Below are 22,414 nucleotides of genomic sequence, written 5' to 3'. Positions count from 1 at the left end.
AATTGTTGGCGGCGTCATGCTAACCGTCAAGTTTGTTTTCAAGTATGGCCGCGGTAAGACGTTCTCGAGTGATTCATTTTCTAAATAGAACGCATTTTGATAAAAATGCATAAGTTTTTGTGTGATTTTTAAATTTGAAGCATTTTAATGATTGTTGAGTCGTTGTTTTGCTATCAGTGCGCGAATGGTCGAAGAAAACGGTGAAAATCTTGCTGATGAAGAAAAGCATTGGATTGAAAGTGGCATCTTTTCATCTGGATTACGTTTCCTGTGATATTGAAGGCCTCTCTCAAGGTGCCGTTGTGAAGCAGTTAAACTATTTATGTGCAAGACCAAATCGAAAATGGCATTAGAATGAAAGTTCTGTTGGAATTATTGGAGCCAATTTGTGTACACAAGGTAATGTGCAATGTGAAGTGCATAAACGGCCAGATATCGAAGAGATGTCTGATTCTGTATTATTAAAGTAACAAATAACAGTGGGTTTTAAAGTGTTTTTTGTGTTTATTGGCGTTGTTCTGCAAGTACAATTCGTAAATGTGTAGTGTATACATTCTGCATTTCCGCGAAGGATAAAATATCAGTAGGGGAATTCGGGGTAAAACCGACACCATAAGCTTATTGATAAAATGTGTGTACTTTCGCTTGTTAAACGAAGCTAAAATTGTTGTAGAACCACATATTGGTTATAAATCTATCAATCCTTGCGATCGCTGGATGATATATTAAGGTTATATAGTGATTTAAATCGAATTGATATTTCATCATTTTTAGATAAGACAATTGAGAGTGCGGGTAAGATCGACACCCTGTTGGGGTAAAACCGACACATCCACTTTGAGTAGAATTTATACGTTGTGAACATCACCATCACATTAAATATTTAAAATAATGCTTTAAACATGACTTTCGACATTTATGACCCCTTCCTCCAAAGGATTATTCGCATATTACGTAAATTATTAAGGAGAGGCCAAAGATCCACTAAATATATGTGAATATTTCAAATGTCCCATGCTAAGATTATATAGTTGGGGTGAATACAAATGGATATTATTCATTTGTGTTCATTGAATGTTTACGAAGATGAAGTTCTAGCGAATGATTGGTATTGAAAATAAATACTGTTTTATTTTAACAAAACAGAAAAGTGTAATTATTTTGAGACAATAAAAGCTGTCGAACCCTATGATTCGTAAATAAACAAAAAGATTAATATATGTGAAAATATTTCAAATTCTATTAATTCTACAATTTTATATGAGAAACGTTTCTTCAAGCTTCATCAAATAAGTTGAAACGTGATAACATAGAAATATATTTTTTAATACTTAATGATGGCTTGTGGCAAGTCATACAGTGTCATATTTTACATGTTAACAAGTTCGCCATCCATGAACTTCACTGGAATTCGAAAATAAAGACTCACATAAACTAAAGAGATAGTCTTACGATTAGATATATTCCCTGAAGTTAGATTATGAAACAAGGAAAGGTGTCGATTTTACCCCAAATGAAAGTGTCGATCTTACCCCGAGTGGACATTTATTCTTCAATAGCGTTTTCAGCTGTCGAAAAATCAAAAATTAATTTCTCCTTCATGTTGTATCAACGTAATAATAGTAAATGATGATAGAGACGCAGAACAAATAATGACATTTTCAAAATTTCACATGCGAAATAGTTAAAGAATAACAGCGAAATATTGCAACTGCTGTTGTTTCATTGTTATTTAATATGATTTTGTTGTTTATTTTGACAGTTTATTGGTAGCGTCAGTTGTAATGTCATTCGAAACACAACATTTCACAAGTTAAGATAGAGCGTGGTGGAAACTGCATAAAAATCTGCTTCAAACATGAAAAATCAAAGGGTGTCGAGCTTACCCACAGTGTCGGTTTTACCCTGATTTCCCCTACTTGAATGGTAAGAGCCAGTTCGCGAGAACCGCAACCCCCTTTCCAAGGGAAGTTGTATTGATGTTCTCCGATCAGGCTGAAATTTTTAGGGATTGTTCTTCTATATAAAAGATGATGTTTTGCAAAATATTAGATTTTTATATTAGGGGGAAGTGGGACAAAATGACCCCCAATGATTTCATGTCACTAAACATGCAAAATCACAAAAACTGATAAAACTATAGTAAAAGTGCACGGATTATGTTGAAATTTGGCATGAATACTCTACGTTATATGAACTTTGAGGTTGGCATGGTATATGGATTTTGAAAGTACTTCAAATCGAGAAAAATGAGTTTTTCATAAAAAATTTAGTGATTTTCAAATCGATTTTTTTCTTACCAACCGAACTAGGTCAAAAAACTAAATATGACGTTTTGTAGGGTAACTCATGAGCTTTCATTTGAGGTGTAATCTAGATATGCCGTTTTAAAAATTTTCGAAAAAATTTTTTTTTTCTGTGTAGTGTTTGAACTTGAGCCATTTTGCGAGTACCGCAACCGCCTTGTCTAGAGAGGTTGTATTAATGTTCTCCGATCGAGCTGAAATTTACAGGAAATGTTTTCCTATATAAAAGAAGATATTTCGCAAAATTACAGATTTTTATATTAGGGAGAAGTGGTACAAAATAACCACTAATGATTTAATATATAAAAAAATACAAAATTAATTAAACTGCTATAATAGCGATAGTAGGGGCCCAGATAGCCGTAGCGGTAAACGCGCAGCTATTCAGCAAGACCAAGCTGAGGGTCGTGGGTTCGAATCCCACCGGTCGAGGATCTTTTCGGGTTGGAAATTCTCTCGACATCCCAGAGCATAGAGTATCTTCGTACCTGCCACATGATATACATATGCAAAAATGGTCAATCGGCATAGAAAGCTCTCAGTTAATAACTGTGGAAGTGCTCATGAGAACACTAAGCTGAGAAGCAGGTTTTGTCCCAGTCGGGACGTAACGCCAGAAAGAAGAAGAAGAATAGCGGTAGTAAAAATGCACGAATTTGTATGAAATTTGGCATGTTTACTTTACGTTATATGAATGATCATTTTGGATGAAAAAATGTTTCAAATCGAGGAAAAACCTGTTTGTAAAACTAGTTTTTTTTTTCAAATCGACTTATTTTTGGTCAACCGAACTAGGTTGAAGTTTTGTAGGACAACTCAAGGGCTTTCATTCGCGGTGTACCGTGGTAAATCAAAATTCAGACGGTACCAATATCCGGACACTCTGATAATATTTACCAATAAAATGCTAAATTGACAACATTTATACAACTATATTGAATGAAAAAATGGCTGTTTTTGTAGTTATTACGACGTATTGGCCTTTCGGAGGTCTGTTCAACAAACTCATCAATGTCCCCGATGAGATCAGCTCAAAGGTATAAATTTATTGGTTAGAGATAATCGTATAGCATATTTTTATTACTTACATTTGGTCTCTTACTAGGCAAACAAATTCAAATTTTTAAATTCAATATAGGGTAATTCAGGTCGCTATCTGTAATTATTCAGTTTTAATAAGCATATAGTAATAATATATAAATTATAATTCACTTAATAAACGATTTTGCATTCACATCGATCAATCAACAATGAGTAGGTATTTTTTTCAATTCTCATTCCCCCACTTGACATTTCCCCCATGCGTTTGAGGGGCGCTTAGATGGAGGCAATCGTCGCAGTAGTAGTAATTGTAACATAATAATACACAAAGTTCCTGAGTTTCCCTACAAAACTTCATATTTATTTGTTTGAACTAATTCGGTTGACAAAAATATAAGTCGATTTGAAAAAAAAACTAATTAAAAAAAAATAAAACAGATTTTTTTATCAATTTGAAACATTTTTCTAATCCAAATACCATGTTCATTTTGAAGTTCATATAACGTTAATTAAACATGCCAAATTTCATGCAAATTCTTTTATTTTTACTATCGCTATTATAGCACTTTAATTGATTTTGAATGTTTTTATATATTAAATCATTAGTGGTTATTTTGTACCACTTCTCCCTAATATAAAAATCTGAAATTTTGCAGAATATATTCTTTTATATAGGAAAACAACTCCTGTAAATTTCAGCTCGATCAGGGAACATCAATACAACCTCTCTAGACAAGGCGGTTGCGGTACTCGCAAAATGGCTCAAGTTCAAACACTACCCCGAAAAAAAATTTTTTTTCGAAAATTTTTGAAACGGCATATTTGGAATGCACCTCAAATGAAAGGCCATGAGTTACCCTACAAAACGTCACATTTAGTTTTTTGACCTAGTTCGGTTGGTAAGAAAAAAATCGATTTGAAAATCACTAAATTTTTTATGAAAAATTCATTTTTCTCGATTTGAAGTGCTTTCAAAATCCATATACCATGCCAATCTCAAAGTTCATATAACGTAGAGTATTCATGCCAAATTTCAACAAAATCCGTGCACTTTTACTATAGTTATATCAGTTTTTGTGATTTTGCATGTTTAGTGACATGAAATCATTGGGGGTCATTTTGTCCCACTTCCCCCTAATATAAAAATCTAAAATTTTGCAAAACATCATCTTTTATATAGTAGAATAATCCCTGAAAATTTCAGCCTGATCGGAGAACATCAATACAAGAAGGGGTTGCGGCTCTCGCGAACTGGCTCGTAAGTTATTTTGTTCTTACATTATACATACATGTGACATCAGCTCTAGAGAAATTACACGTCATGATGTAAAAGTAAGTCTTTATCTTACTTTTATGTCATGGCGTGTATTTTTTTTTTGGTTTTTCTGTATCATGTAATTTTAAGAATGGACGTAAAATAACGTCAAAAATCTCGCTTCTTTTATGTGCACCTTGTTGAATTTAATTTTACATGTTATTTTCTAAGAGTGTTGGCAAACGTTTCTGATCTTCTTATTTTAAGCTTTCTGCTAGTGCACAAAGCTCACATAAAAAATGCACTGTTGTTCTGCGCTTGCTTCACGAGATTTGTGCTTTGAAATTTTAGTGCAATCCTAGAAGTTGATTCCATACTGTTTCATCTTAAGGCGCTATAAAACAAATGCCTTAATTTCTTACCTTAAATTATTTAAGCATTTTATCCAGAGATTTTTTTAGAATGAATTCCTCCAAAATGTTCGTTCTCTCAAGAATTCAACCAGGATTTGTTAGCGATACCAAAGACCCTCCTCCAGCTAACGATACCAGAGACTTTTTTTTTAATTTAATCAAAGATTTTCGTTTGGGATACTTCCAATATTTCAACCAGTAATTTTTAAAAAGTATCTTTTTCAAAAAAAAAAAATTGGCGCGTTTTTCAAGATTTTTTCCTTGAAATTTCTTCCAAAAATTTTTAAAGGGATGTCTAGTACCAGGAATCATCCATGAATTCTCGCAAATTTTCTACTTGAACTCTCAAGGGGTTTTGAAGCGTTTTTTATATTTTCTCTAATCTTTCACGCAGCAGTATCTTTTGTATTTTATGTCTGTTGGTATAAGACTCCTAATCCACTTTTTAGTATCCATGTGGAGAAGGGATTCATATCTGCTCAAAGATCAAGATCCCAGTCAATTTGGGATGGTAACGTGCGTGACGTGGGAACATCCAGTATCAACAGTGTCTCAAATTGTAAGCCATTTCAGCCCTTTACCCTCTTCCTCGAACCAAACTTATTATATGGAGATTCCAAAATGTTCTATAGATTGCTTAGTTTCGCTGAACCCCTTCCTCTACCCCTTGAACAGGATCAATGGCTGTTTGCTGTAATTTGTGCAATGCTATCGAGTTTAAAAGATAGAAGATAACGACCAAAGTATGACGGGGTCGACAGTCTTATCGAAAATAAAATAAACTCGATCATGTATTTTGTCATTGCTCAAACATTCTTGTGTTCATTCCCAAGTGCATCCCTTATAAAAAAGAGCTGTACATATATGGATGGGATCGTCCATTAATCACGTAAGGGGTTAAGGGGGAGGAGGGGGTTTGAGATATCTTACGTGCCATACAAATGTTTTTGTTATTTTCATACAAACAATCATACCTTAGGCCCCTCTCCCTCGAAAAACCGCCAAAATTGTCATACGTAATTAAAAGATAGCCCCTATGTCTATCAAATTTTCATAGAAAAGAAAAATTAGAGAAAGGAGAGGTCTCTACAACTCTCTAAGGTACATATTCAACTAATCACAAATTTCAGTTGTTGCTAGGACGTGGCCAGAGCAACTCTCGATTGTTGAAGGATGGTTTAATCTTGTCCAACATACCATGCTAAGTTTGAAAACTCTAATTGATAAGTGGATAAGAAGGAGTCAACCCTGAATCGCAAATGATCAACATTAACATAATGTAGAAAATTCAACTCTGGGGCAATTGAAAAGCATTAAAATTTCTTCAAAATAAGTATTTAGCTTTGACATTTTGAACATTTTGAAAATAAAAAAAAAATTGTGTGTTGATAAAAACGGAAGAATTTGTTGACGAAATCGGAACGTGATAAAAACGGAACATACCTGTATACCGAGTCATATAGAGTCAACTGTAATTTAAAATTTAAGTTTTATTTTTGATTTTTTCGTGATAACCATTTCCTATTCCGAAACCTTAACTAGAATTTTTCAAATAAATTGCATGCAAATACTCATATATCATTTTCAAAAGTCATTCTTGAGTCAAAATGATATCCATGGAAAACACTTGTTCTGTAAATCGAAGATGATCGGGTTCTGCGATTGACCGAATTTACATGGAATTCGTCACATATAATCAAATAAAAATCCAACAACCGCTCACTAAAAAAATTTAGGTTGATTTTAAGCCTCCAAACAACGATCAATAAACAAATGATGGTTTGTTATCCTGGATGACATTAACCCGAACGTCATTATCCGAATTCCATTAGGGGATGTCCATAAACCACGTAATCATTTCTATGGATTACCAGTCCCCTCGCCCCTCATAGTATTTTGTCCATACAAAAAAAAAGGATGGATCGTGATTTTTGACCAGAACTCCTCCCCTCCGGAGTCCACGGGGTTTATAGACAGCCCCGTGATAAAATTGTGTGTGGTAATTATGCATTTGGAATTTGGAGTATTCGGGGAATAGAATTCTGGGGTCTACCAAAGCATAACTTAAATTTGGTTTGTGAAAACTTCTTTATTTGATTTTCCACCAATTCTTTTCAATGACTGTTGTCATCGAACATTTGGTCGACTTCAAATTGTAGTTCAAGAAGTTTCACACAATATTATTGAAAATGGTAACTACCGCCCACACCAAATTTATTTTTTATTCATTATTTTCTTCATTTTTTTATTCATTATTTTCTACATTTCAAATGAATGCAAATTGGCACAAATCTGTATATCGAATATTTCCATGGCGATCGTTTGTAAGTTATAAGATTGAGTTATAGAACATTGTGCACAAAAAAATCCTAAGACTCTGCGTTTTATTTGTGTATCCATCTCAGAACACGAAAGGAAAACAAAAGTACTTACCGTAAACAAGCGTGCAATTTTGTAGCTTTCGCAATGAAGTCTTCCCACAGCGGACTAGAATTCTGAAATAGAAAACAAGAAAAAAAAATCATTTAATATACTTATGAACAACTACAACAAATTCATTTAATATTCTTATGAACAACTGGTAACCGTGCTTAGAACAACTGGTAACCGTGCTGAGAATTACTTAACACAGCAGATTTCAGCATAATTAGATCTGTTCTTTTAAGGCGTGTTTTTTTGTTCAACGCTAGCATAATAACAGAAAAGAACTTTTATTTATTGTTCTTGAATATAATGAATAAGGGAGATTATAATTCAAAATGTAACATTTACCCTCGAACAGTGAGAAGCCCAATATGAAGCAACACATAACTTTTCAACTCAAATTAACATTGCCCATTTCCGGCATGCTTCTAGTACTATGGCGTAATTATCAACAAGACCCTCATATCCAGGGTACGAACGTGAAGACAATCGTGACGATGTTCTCATTTTGCAGCATCAACTGTCTGCCGGAGAAAACACAAGAAGATAGACTACAACAATAACAAACAGTCGCTCTTTTGATAGAACCGAAGGCTGCAGCGTTCCGCCAGTAGAGTTTGCTTCAATGCATTTCTTTATGCAACTTTTATACTTTAATAAAGGTTCGTTTAAAATAGACATCGTCGGTAACGTTCTCAGCGAACCCCTGGAGTAAGTCGTAGTACCGGTGCTGAAAATGAAATGCAAATACAAACACACATTGACTTTGGCTAATATAGTGCAGATTCTGTGTACCGATTACACATCGTGTGTACGAAGACGCAAATCTGCATATTTTCATCTCGTTGTCTCTTCCCGACACAACCATGCATGCAGCAGGTTCATCCGTCAGTGATAAGATCGAATAGATTAGTTGTTTTATGTTCTTCTGAGTAGTTTACGAGCTCGTCAAAACGGTACCTTCATCAAGAAAAAAATGTTCAGCTTTCCGTTAAAAATTAACTTGATGACCATTAGTAATTAACATACAGTCAATACGTGTTGTAACGACATCTGTTGTGGCGAAAATCGTTAAATATCGACCATTTTTTTGTTTCTTGAGAACCATTTGATGTAATTTCTCATTTACAACAAACATGCGAATCGACAAAAGGAATAAGTATTCAAAAGTAATTAGTATTAATGATGCCTTTATATGATAATGTATGATCATACATTTGGGATTATGGGCGACAAATTTAAAATCAATTCGGGATACAACTTGTTAACATTTTTCAATGATTTGACTTTGATATCTCTGAAAATTATGTAAAAACATTAAATCACGTCTCCAAATCACAAAATGTGTCTGCAGAGTTTCAAAGTCTTTCGATGCAGCTTTTAGATAATAGCTTCAAAAATTGATCGAGTATTTCTCTATATTGCATGGATTCATTTTACTCACTATGCAATAATGTAAAAATAAATGCAAGAGAAGAACAATGACGCAATCAATTGTAACAGTGCAAAAAGTCTAATTCATCGTTCGTTTTTCTCGCATTGTTTCCCATCTTTTTTTTTTGATAGCGACTCGACACCAAAGCTCGTGCAATTATTTGCAGCAATATGGTTTTGCTATCAGCTCATTCGCGGCACACAACCGCGAGTTGCCACTGAAGATAATCGATAATTACTGCATCCACTCTACTAATACTGTTTATCAAATAAGTTTGTACATGCAAAGTCGTGTGGAGCTTGCTTTATCATCGTCAGCATTAGTTTACCAAGATAAAAATTGACTAATATTCCTTATCGTTATATGAAACAGTATTTTTATTGACTCATACACTACTTTTTAGTTTCAGACACCGAAGGAAATATTAGAAGCTAAATCATGCAGTTTTTTGTTCACTCCACGATTATTCTAGATGGCGTACTCAAACAAATCTCTGGAAGGAGAAGAGAATAGTAATTTACGCAACAAGTTGCAGAATCTTTGATTCAGTATACGTCGCAGAATTAGCGGCTACACATTACGCTTTAAAGCGAATCGCCCATCTTTCCTCTGATCGATATTTAATTTTTACGGATAGTCTCAGTTCCATTGAAGCTATTCATTCCTCGCCGGATTCCGGCCGGTAATCACTTCCCGTATTTCCGTCGTGAAATACAATCCACTCCGAGTGCTATGTCGAATCATACCATCACCTTGGTTTGGGTCCCATCACATTGCTCGATTCCGGGCAATGAGAAAGCGGACGCACTCTCCAAGGCGGGCGCTATGGTAGGCGATTCTTATGATCAACAAATCGCCTTTCATGATTTTTTTGGGAGAATGCCTGTCAGTAATCCTTGTTCAGATGGCAACAAAAATGGAATAAAGGGGTTTTGTGCAAATGGTTACATTCCATTCTCCCGCAGGTATCCAAGAATCATGGTTTACAGATTAGGTTGAATTTTGACATAAAAATGCTACTGTAGTGTAATTCTCGTAATTTTTCACAACTTTGGTAAGATGTGGCAAAAGTCCGACCTTAGTGAAATAATCAATATTTCCAGAAAAACTGTAACTTTGAAAAGAAGTCAGAAAAACTGTAACTTTGAAAAGAAGTAAATACCTCGAAGTTATTTTGTTTAAGACTCTTCATATTGGCTACAATTTTCCTGAACAAATTGTGTCGAAATAATCACCCATTTTTAGCTATAACAGTTGTGATATTAATTGTCTTAAACGAACTTTTGCCCCACCGGTGGGGATATCATATGAAACTTGGAGAAAAAATTACCGTGACAACACTTCACAAAAAGTGAAAACTATTTCAAAGAGCAATGTTTGCGTTACATGACACACCTTTAGAAATCACAAATAATTGCATTGATGAAAAATCATGATTTGTTGTCATGATATTATAAATAATTTGGAATGATATTATGACTATTACTTGACGTGAAATTTTCTTATTTGAATAGTTTTAAAACTACAATGGCATTTACAACCTTTGTTTTGAATTGATCTAGAAATGTCAAAAAGGAACTCTTCCACTATCTTACTCTACGCTACACAACTTGAAGTGTTTCTCATGCCTGTCTATGATGCAAGCTGTTTATGGAATTTCAAATCAAAACCGATGTACAGTCGCCTCTTCACATCTCGATATTGAAGGGACCATCGAGATAGGGAGAGATCGAGACATAGAACAAATTTTTAATGAATACTAGATTGAAAATCACTCCATTACCAGGAAAATAAAAAAAAACAAACAGACGTCATTTCGTCTTCGCAAAACGTTTTGAATCCCTAAATCTAGTCTACCTTAGTAACCTTTAATAAAGGGCATATCGACATACGGAGAGAAAAACGGGAATGAAATTCACATCGAGATAGGGAAATATTGAGATATGGAGAGTGAAAATGCATGCTGAATGAAGGGACCGAAAAAATCATAGACATAGGGAGAGATATCGAGATATAGAACATCGAGATGTGGAGAGTCGACTGTATAACTGTTTCCCGTATTTTCACTTAAAAGTAACAAAATGACAATAACTAATAGAGTTATTTTATCGACGTCCCGTATCTATAAATACAATGGCTTCGATATCTTATATGAAAAAGTTTTCGCCTTCCTAAAACTTTATGGCATAGTTGTTGAGCTGGCACCTATCAACTACGCTATGGAGATGATCTTAAACATGTCTGCAGATCACTTCTTTGTCTACAGGGATAGTCTGAATTCTATTGAGGAACTGTGGTCCATGAAATCTATGACCAGGGATTGAATCCTGAGAAAATTGAGAGAATCGCTCAAGTATCGCTCTCTGTAACTATCATAACATGCTGCACATTATGAGAGACTGTTTATCGTATACTGCTACAACTTTGATCAGATTGGGGGGATAGTAGTGTATGATAAAACCCCTCTAAACATGCTCCAAGCCTGGGGAACACTATTGCTATTGGAAGTTCGTGGATTGTTTATCGTGCCTTTAAAGAAAAATACCTATCCCCAACGGTAAACAAGCGAGTAAAATGGGTTTTATCATTGCTCTCTCTTTGGGGCTCTCGCTCGCTGCTTCCATTTATCAGACTTGTTACACCTTGCGATACAATGACGATCGTGGACCGCAACAGATGGGATGTTTTTCTTTGCTTGCTTTGATTGTGCTTCATACTCAAATGAGAGCGAATTCTGCAAAGCCTGTTTATAACACATGCATCTTACTGTCTTACAGACAGTGTTGTAAACATTCGACACTTTGTGCGACGTTCGTTTCGTTGCCATGATCAGCAGTCACAGCACGAGGTTTAGAATGAACGTCGACAAACACAAAAAAGTGTCGATTGAATGTCGTCTGACACGATGACATTTGCATAAATCATAAGTTTTGCATAGAAATCAGACATCGGATTAAAAACAACATGCATATTTCGATCTTGCCTGTTATTTCGAATGTGACATACACTCCCGTGCATAAGTTTGGGTTCACCCCCTAAAAACATACAAAAGTGTTCAGTCCATATCTCTGGAATTACACGTTCAATTGAAAATCTCTGAGCCGCATTCGAAAGGCAAAGAGTTATTCATAATTAGCCAAACTTTTGCACAATGACTTGAATGACTGTTTCATTGATTTTGAATAGTTTTCAGATTTTTCCGCAAAAATTTCGTGAGCGCCCTCCAAAGAATATAAGATTACGATGCTAATGACACCTTGTTTTAAAATTTTGGTCGATCCAATGCTGAGGAAATTGGCTATGTTTTTTAGTGTGTTTTTTGAAAAATGTCACAACTTTAAGTAAACAATTAGTATACAAAATTCAAAAAATGTTTTTCAAAAAATACATACGAAGTAAGAATAACTCTTTGCCTTTCGAATTAGAGAATTTCAATTGGACGTGTAATTCCAGAGATATGTCCTGTACACTTTTGTATGTTTTTTTGGGAATGAACCCAAACTTATGCACGGGAGTGCACATACAGTGAAAGCAGAACAGAAACAAACCAAACCGCAACGTTTCCTAGCGAAGCTATCGTGGTCAGTAGCATTCAATTTACATTATTCTTTTCGACATTCGTTTGATCGCTTGTGTTGAGAATGTTTAAGGGAAGCGCTGCCGAATATCAGCGAAAACGTGTCGACTACCGTTATTGCTTACAACACTGCTTACAAATGAGCAGTGCAGAAGATCATACAAGATTAGCTTTATATGATTCCCCTCACATTGCTAAATTTATGTCAATGAGAAGAGGCCTTCCTTAGCCTAATGGAAGAGATCGCGGCTACAAAGCAGTCATGCTGAAGTAGTCTGGTTTCGATTCCCGATCAATCCAGGATATTGTCGTGGTTATTCTGGGCATAATCGAATCTAGCACACGAATGCAAAAATAGCAACGTTGACATAGAAAGCTCACAGTAACTAATTGACAAAAACAAATTTTGATTTGAGAAAATCGTCACGATTACCCACCCTATTACAGGGTGTCCGCAAATTATCCGTACAAACTTTGAAGAAATGGCTCTATACAATCGAGCATAATAAATTCAATATTCTCGCATGGGTTTAAACATTGGCTTATTATATTCTTAAGAAATAAGTTTGCCACATTTCCGATTTCAAATATTTGCAAAACCAAGCCAAATGTATTGAGGTGTCTTAAAATAAGCTGTTTTTCGAGCTTCATGACGGAAGAGAAATGTCCATAGAACTCACTGGATTTGGACCGTATAATTTTCTATTTCCAGTTTAAGAGGAAAATAACCATCATCGTTTTATAAATTTTCAAAACCAGTTTTTTTGCTCAAAGTTGAAGCAATGTTCAAGAAAATCTATCATTGCATTGCACTGGTTATCTGTAATGCAATGACAGATTTTCATAAGGATTTCTTCAAATTTGAACAAAAAAACTGGTTTTTATTTTTTGATGAGTGCTGATGATTGAATGATGGATTCTTGAGCCTTAACTTGAAGCCACTCAACTGCAGGTAACATCAAATAATAATAGGACATTTGGATTCATCTCTTTTAGATTTTAGGGATAACACATCTCCAGTGTGACTAGCGGTCCTCAGGAAAAACGTCTCCGAAAAAAATAAATTTGCCTCTCTCAGTAACAAGCAATCATTTCGAAATTATTTGAAGTTGTATTTTGTGTTAACAAATAGATGTATTATAAAAGGTAGGATAGAAATTGATTTTTCATTGTTTTCAATGCGAGATTATCTTTCCAATATTTTGCTGTTCGGATACCCTATATACATGGTCCAGCAAACATGTAGGCTATTTAATTTCTGACTTTTTTCTGAAGCATTTAAATTGCCGATTTAGAGAATAGACAGGGCTGTTAAAAAAATCTTAAAATCGTATCCGCGAAAATCGCGACTTCAGAAATTCGATCCGCGCCTAGGAACTCCAATCCGCGCCAAAAAAAATCATTGACATTGACTACTCATTATAAAAAACGCGTAAACGTGTTTGATCAAAAACTAGTTTTTAATGGTACTAAGTAAGTGATTATTCGCCTTATCCTAAAGTATCTACAATTGAGGGAGACAAGTTGGTACACGAATTTCTGTCAACACTAAGGGTAGAGTTAAATTCTGAAATATATTTAATTTACTCCAGTTGCGCCACTAGGCAGGAAAAAAAGTAAAATGCGGAAAAATCAAATAATTCGAGTTTTTCATGGAGAAAATAGTATTCAACAATATCACTCGAAATTTATTTGTCATCAACATTTTAATATATTTTTTTATAGAAAATCGTGCAATTTAATAGATGGTAGTGTCACTACAAGCAGTGAGGAGACCTAGTTTGCAACTATACTTAAGGTGAAGATGAATCGAAGCCAAACTTGTAATTTTTAAGAGCACGAATCTGGAGAACCAGACACCCATTTGAGCTGAAAACTTAATCGATTGGTCACCACCAGCTAGTGACCAATCGATTAAGTTTTTAGCTAGGGGAACTTACGTATTCTCGGCAGCTTAAGCCGATGCCGTGCTTCTTTTGTAATTGTCTCGGACATCAGTAGACAAATTCCGTGTTTTTTCTATTTACATTTATGCGTTTCTCAATCCTCTATCGATTCACACCGACAGACTTGTCAAAATGCTTTTGGAAACGTTTTTACAACGCTGCGAACATCCCTTGTCAGTGTGACTATTGTCGGCAGTCTCAATCTCTTCGGCAACTTTCCCATAACAACTGCTGGTGAATCTCTTCGGCAGCTCCGAATCAGTCGCATTTTGAGGCGTGCTCATTTTAATTGATGACATCTCCGGCGATATCGTTTGTTTAGGCTCGGAAATCTCGCCAGCGGGAAGCGGGCAGAATAAAGAATCATCTGAAGGTTTCCACTGATGTGTTTTGATAGAAAAATACTGTATATATGGCGTTTGAAATTTGGTTGCCGATAATAGTCGAATGGTGCCGAAGCCGTAAGTCTCCCTATTTAAATTTCGATTTTTTCTTTCATCTAACTTTACACTATATTTTAAGTGGTGATGCTATCGAGAGCGAAAGGAATGCCATTAATAAGATTAGATCGCCAATACTGTATTTTTTATTTTTTATGAAATACATGGATAGGCAAACACCATCAATGGTTCATCACTAGGAGGGAGAAACCAATGCGAAATTTATGTACGTCATAGTGAGCCCAGATTCTGCTGATACGAACTGTCACGATGAGCCCAGATTTCAAACAATGGACAAACATGGTGAAAGCGCGTAATTGATCCAAACTTATTTTGCATTTTATCAAATATGACAAAAAATCGATTGAAAAACTATTCATGCTTATTCAAAAGTAATGTCACGATAGCACCTTTTATTCTGATTAAATATAAAGTATTCAAATACGTATAATTGCACTTTTTTCCGATAGAAACGAAAATGAAATGCATAGAAAAGTTTGGCCCTTTTACCATGTTTGTCCAGAACCTTCGAAGGTACACATCAAAAGAAAACTAGCGATTTTCATAAAGTCTGCCTTGATTGTTGTTGGCATGCTGGAGCTTTCTTGCAGTTTGAAATAACTTTGTGTCATATTTCGTGTGTAGTCATAGGTCCAGTCGTAGTAATGTTTTTTTTTCTTTTTTATATGAGATGCCATTCATTGTATGTAAACTGTTTTTATTTTTGTAAAACTCTTAATACTCTTAATACTCAATCAATTAGAGGCAAAAATACAAGATTGTTGTGAGAATTTGATATTTTTAACAATTTTTTTTATGAAAATTGTTACATTTTTTTCAGTAATACTAATTTAATAATATTAATAATATTCAGTAATACTAAATTCAGTAATGACTAATGAATCATTGGCAGTACATAGGCCAGATCTGAGTAACCTATAAATCAATTTCGGTGAAATTTCAACAAGATCTTATTTACATGATAATAAATCTTCGAGCTGTTTAGTAGAATACCTATAAGTTGATGAAAAACCCGAATTTAGTACTATACCATTTAATTCCACTAGAGTTTGTATCCTTGTCAAAGGACAAACGCTAGTGGAACTCTAGTGGAATTAAATGGTATAGTACTAAATTCGTTTTTTCATCTACTTATTTAAATGTTAAAACAAATGAAAGTCAAAATATAATAAAAAACACAATACAATTTTTTGGAAAATTGGTTTGTAAGCTACTCAGTTTCATTTTGCGGAGCTTACTATTTTACACAAGAGTATTGAAAATGTAATGCACATACAGTTGTGTTCAGAATAATAGTAGTGAAAGCCGATTTTCATACAAAATTCTCAACTTTGGCATGCTGCAACTTTGTTTTCCTATGAAGAAAACGCATGAAATGTTGACAGAGAACTCTAAATATCTCTTCAATCTCATTATCTTAAAATTCGTCATAGTACTGTACACTTAGAAAAAAATAATATTTTATTATTAGGTATTCTGTTTATCGGACTTTATAGTCTGCATAAACTTAACTGGTTAAACTTACAAAATTAAATACAAACACAATTAGACATCATATCACAAATATGGCATACTTAACGTAAATTTGATGGCATTAAAACTTAAAAATACGTAATTCTTGTAAAATTACGTCCAATATGACTGAAAATTTTTGTGGTGTCGAATAATATTCCATTGTCCATTGTGACGGAAAATTACGTCATAGATTATTACATAGATTCACATCATTTTACTTGCTTCAATATATAGGGAATATGTGACGTAAACTTCAAAGATTTTTTCTAACTGTTTGGTTAAAAATTTGAGCACCAGGTGAAATCTCTCAAAATAATAGTAGTTTTGATATCAGCTGCATTATGCTTTTTAAATTTTTCTTCACTCATCGGAGTACAACAGTTTTCTCCAAAGTTACAAATTTATAAATGATCCATTTTTGTTGCAAAAAATTACCTATCAAAACTACTATTATTTTGAGCGATTTTACCAGGTGCTAACTTATGGTTATATGGAGTGCGGTTTTATGGTAATCAGCTTAAACTGCAAGTTGCAAGTATACAGTTTAATATTTTGACATATTATATTCATGATCAGTAAATTTGACACTATTCTGATTAAAATTTTTTTAAAGCCAAGCCAAATGTGCTAGGTGGTCTTAATGAGCGCCATTTTCTAAGATTTTTAACGGAAGAGCCTTCAAACTCTTAGGATTGGAACGCTGTAATTTTCTATTTCCAGTTTATCTTAAAGTCAAGAACCTATAGATCGCCGTCAATAGAATATAATTTAAGATTAGTGTTGTTGGCCTACCCTATTAGGCCAGCGCGCACGCCTGTCACCATGGTCTCTATGTTGCTTGCAATCCCGCGTGCAAGACCGCGGCTGTGGTGATATGACATAGGAGTGACAGGTATGCGACCTGTCACCAGGTGAGTGAAGAACCAAAAAGACCAACTGTTAATGGAAAAACGTGAATACGATTCCATCCTAAACTTAGCTTAAATTTAATGCAAATACCGGTGAATTTGAACCTAAACCTAGTGAATTATAAATACTGTATTACTATCTACCATTTACATGCTGAACTGGTAACCTAAATCGCACTACATTGTCATCCCTTCGATATATGCCCTGAGCATTCTACACTATATTACTACCGATTCGTCCACCAAACTCGTGATTGTACATTCTATGAACACACATAAAGGGAACTAAAAGAAAATTATATTCTCTCTCTTTATCTGTCGAACGACAATCGGATTACGCGTCTTCATTTCGTTTCCAACTGAGAATTATAGTTTCGGAAAAGTCCCGTTGGATTAAATCCAACAAGTGTCATTGAGAATTTAGGAAGGAACTATCTCTTGATTGACTAGCGACCCTCGAGAAAAATGACTCCTAATAAAATGGAAATGATTTACAAATAAAATGTTACTGCTTATTATATTTTCCTGAACAGTGTTTTTGATATCAGAGACTATACTAACTGAACTTTACTGCTCTCAAGGAGAAGACTTGGATTTTCTGTTTTAAATAGAAATTTCGTAATTATGAAATCACGACTGTATGTCGTATATGTTGTATATAACTGCAATTTTTGCCGCATGATTTTGGAAATCCGCGATTTTCGCGACAGAATTTTATCCACCCGCGATTTTCGCGCTTGGCTGGCCAAATCCGCTACAAATCCGCGAAAATCGCGAAATCCGCGAGAATCGCGAAATTCGCGCCTGTTGTAACAGCCCTGGAAATGCATTATTGAAGTTACACAAAATACCACATCTCTGGCAAAACATTTTTATTGTTTCAATATTTTGGTGTATCTAGAGGAAAACATTCAACAGGAATACGTCAAAAACCAATCAGGTGAATTTGAAGTACGCATTAGATTTAAGCAAACATATAAAATGCACGAAAACATTCCAGAATTCTTCACTTCAAGTTACGAAACCTACATGTACACAATAAAATACTAAACACATGTTGGTCGCATGAAGATCTCGCAATGGATTTCAAAGGGCTATATGAAATTAAACATGCTTTGTTTACATTCACTTTCCTATGCCCTGAGCTGAAACCCACAGTTCGTATATTTTTTCGGTTGTGTGCCTTTCTTTCACAGTTTCGTGATCATGCGTCGTATATATCTGCTCGGTCATATATTTAGTCGGAGAAGAAATTTGATTCTGTTTTAAAACGGGTCCAGTCTGCACCAAGTTTTCATTTGTTATGGGTTGCGCCCACATTGACTGCTGTACTTAACAAAAAAAAAAAACGAATGCAGCAGCTTGGCCAAGACCAACACTCGTTAGTGTCATTGACTTTTCTACTCGGCTTGATGGTTTTACTATGTTTGAATAATACATTTTTTCTTCACATTTGTGCTTTTGTTTACACACACGTTTCTTGTCGTTCATCGTTTGCCAACGAGAAACGTGCAATATCCGCTGATTGAAGGGCAGCAGCTCAATGTCTAATGAGCCCTATGGGGTAAAGGTTTTTGAATTGCAATGATGATTCAAAAGTTTGGACGTACATTTCACACTTTTTTGGTCCTCACGTTTCTTGGCCCAGTGGATAAATTAAAAATTTTGAAGGTTTCGCGCGGAACAATAAATTGCACTTTAGGCCACCCATAACTCACACAGCTAGAAAACACGACAATACAGAATGTGTTAGTAATTATCTAAAAACAATTAGAACACGATTTTTTCATTGTACAAAATGTAAGCATTCTAAAAAACATTCTTTAATCATGGATTCTTATTGAAAATATGTCGGCTGAATATACGTAAGTTCTCCAATATTTTAGCAGCATATTAAAATGTTGCACGTGTCTTAACATTTTATCTTCTTCATAGATACCCGTTACCATCAGTCGCTTATGTAGCAAAAGATTATTGTTCCGTAAAAAGGTGTACAGTTCCTGTGAGAGATAGAGTCGTTTTATCGAAAGGTGGGAAACAGAGTCGCAATTTGATATGCCAAAGAAGTGTGAATGCACCTACCAATATGGACTCCACATCTAGTATACATTATTTATTAGACGATTGAAATAACGTACCACCAAACCACCAAACAAAAAGTTTTTTTATAATTCGTTTTATTGTATAGTGATAGGCAAAGCGAGGTTTATCAATATTAACAATCCAGAATTTCAAGTGGAGTTTCCATTTTTAATATTACTTATCAAAGAGTCAAAGATTCACTATAGAGAAATACACAAATTCTGTCGAGTTTTTAGTTATTCGTACATGTCAATGTGTAGCGAAATGCAAATGATTGACCGTTCAATTGTAACAACGCTCGCTTCAATCAACCTACACGGTCGATTCAAATCGATAATTATGTTCGACCATAAAGAAAAACCGACAGTGATGAATTCAATAAGCTCAAAAGATGCATTTACTCGAGTAATTGTATGAACATGATGAACTCGAGTAACCCGAACAAGGCCAGTAAAAGTTCCGATATGCATATATTGAGTTTTCGCACATTCTAAATGTCTAGCTGATCATATATGCTTTGTCTAACTATTTCTAAATTGCCATCAATTGTTTCTTCAATTTATGACTCGTAAAGGAAGAGAAATAGACATGTGTCCGCTACCTACGCTACTGATTAAATTTCACGTGATCGTGCTGTGGTTTCTATTGAGCAATTTAAGAACGGGTTGCTAGAAGCGCAAGCTTGTGGCAAAAGCGATTTTTCATTTTATTAAATTTGAATAAATAATCAGCGCATTACATTCATCGGTTCAATAACCAAGTGAGACCCGGTGTTTATGTCTGATGGCAGACTATGTCTGGGCGTTTTGCACCAGTGTGACGTCAATTCTTATATCCATTACATAATTATTCGCATCAAATCACTTAGTGTGCAACATGTGCGACAGCCTACACTCTCAACACCTACGAGCGGGTCCACAATGTGAATGAATTTCCGGCACCGCATGATTTGCATGTCGACAGGTTGCTGTGGAGATTTACTTGATCATTCTGTCGCACAAACAAGATAAACTCCATGCTGCAAATTCTGTTGATTTATTAATATGAATACAAACTAATTTTTTTCGATGTTATAAGACCTAAGTGCCTTTAATTCTAAATGGATGAATTTCATATTTTTTGTGAAATTAGATAATTCCGAAGTTTGTCTAATCTAATCTAACACAGTCGCAGCCAGTACAAGAGAATAACCTGGTAAATAATTGAATTTGATCAATGGTTTACAACCTTCTCTAAGCGGTGGTCCCTATCAACGTTTCATACATATCCTGCGGGCCACTCAAAGTTTTTGAAATGAAATTGTCAACTTAAAACGCAAAATTTAGCCGAACTATAAACGTTAAGTCTAACTTTATCAGTACATTTGAGAACAAAAATAAATTTGAATTTGTTTACATTACTATACAGTAGGGCGAAATTTAAAAATGTTTGAAAATATAATCTCCCATATCTCCCTTAGCATCCTTACCATAAAAATAGTGCTATGTGAAATGTTCAGCTTTTGGTAGTGATTTAACCTTCCAGTCGTCGCGCGGTTTGCCACCGTCAGAACCACCATGCTACTGTTGTGCACAAAAAGCGGTTTTTTTTCAATAGTGTTGTACAAAATACAACAGCGCGACGACTGATGTGTTAAAGGTGGCCCAAAGACAATGTAGGTTTATATGGAAATTACTATGGAAATTTATAAATTTATAAAAATAAAATTTATAAAAATATTCCAATCCCTTTATAGGGTAAGTGTTTCCTTAGTTGTGGGTGTTCCTATAGTTGCGGTAGTGCCGTTTTCACTGATTTTATTGCATTAGCCACAGAACCGACACTGCCAATCGACGTATTGGCTTCTTGATACACGGAATAGTTGAAAATAACGTTCGAATTGCTTTAAAACTGATGAAATATCACTAAAATAACTAAAACTTTTCTCACTTGTACCAATAGTTGAGGTAAATTGTTCCAATAGTGGAGGATCACATAAGAAAACAACGGATATCGCAACTATAGAAACACAAATTAAAAATATACCGCAATAGTGGAGGTATTATTTTTCACTGACATGCCGTGGATTACTGCGATGAAATCATTTTTCTCATTAAGTCAATGGTTGTTACTTCCCGTTACAACATTAACATGCACATTAATTGCGCTTCTTGAATTTAGGCGGTTAAATGAAGTTCAATCGTGCTTAGTACCTCCACTATTGGTACATCCACCCTAACTGTAATGTAAGTACAAAATTTTAATCCCATAGTGTAACCCAAATGAAGGATGTTTATGAAGAAACAAATCCCTTTTAAATTAATTTTGTTTGGGATTTTTGTAGACGTTTGTTGGGCTTTAATCCCATATGAAGCTAAATAATAGCAAACAAACACATGAATATCTCTCCTATCCTATAACTCTCTTCAGCAAATTTCTTTATTATCGTTTGAAGAATGAGTTTTCACTATGGGGTAATGAATTTTTACTTACAGTTTAGTACTAACGTGTTTGGAACATTTTTCAAAATTTCTCCATAGGTTTTTCCATATAAATCTACATCGTTTTTGTGCTATCTTTAAATCACCACTTAGACAGCTGAAAATTTCACAGAACACTATATTTATGGTAAGGATGGTGAAAAATATGGGAGATTGAGTTTTCAAACTTTTTTCAATTTTGAACTGCCCTACTAGTAAATTTCTTTAAAGGGAACGTCCATAAAATACGTAGTTTTTTCGGCGGATTATTGACACCCCCTTCCCTTATCGTAGCCTATTTTCTTATACCTAATACATGGTTGTAACAACATCGTAAACGTGATGCTTGCTAAACTCCTAACAATATTCGACATATCTCTTAACATGACGACCGCCAAATTTTTTGTGAAATTCTTCGGACACATTTGAAGAAATTAAAAAAAAAATGAAATAATTTACAAAACGAGATTATTCTTGAGAAACTGTCATACGCATTCCAGATAGTGTTTGACAAATTTGAGGCGGGATTTTTCGTTTCGATCATTCAAAGAACCAAAAGCTCTTAGTACACGATGAAAAAAAAATGGGTTGG

At 34.7% G+C, this 22,414-nt stretch overlaps 1 protein-coding gene across 9 annotated transcripts in view; it reads right to left on the bottom strand.

Moving 5' to 3' along the window:
- LOC5575624 (putative uncharacterized protein DDB_G0277255) overlaps window positions 1-22,414 on the bottom strand; it is a 221,699-nt gene that overhangs the window by 98,881 nt on the left and 100,404 nt on the right. For all 9 annotated transcript variants that reach the window (XR_002500320.1, XM_021844010.1, XM_021844008.1 and 6 more), the window contains exon 3: window positions 7,449-7,510. Coding sequence is in view for 8 of the 9 variants with exons in the window: in XM_021844010.1 (XP_021699702.1) it covers window positions 7,449-7,510 (62 nt within the window). In the remaining variant the exon portion in view is untranslated. The remainder of the gene's footprint in view (window positions 1-7,448; window positions 7,511-22,414) is intronic.

The sequence above is a fragment of the Aedes aegypti genome, chromosome 2, assembly GCF_002204515.2.
Source record: "Aedes aegypti strain LVP_AGWG chromosome 2, AaegL5.0 Primary Assembly, whole genome shotgun sequence".
In the NCBI taxonomy this organism is placed as follows: domain Eukaryota; kingdom Metazoa; phylum Arthropoda; class Insecta; order Diptera; family Culicidae; genus Aedes; species Aedes aegypti.
This window is presented reverse-complemented; position numbering and strand designations above follow the sequence as displayed.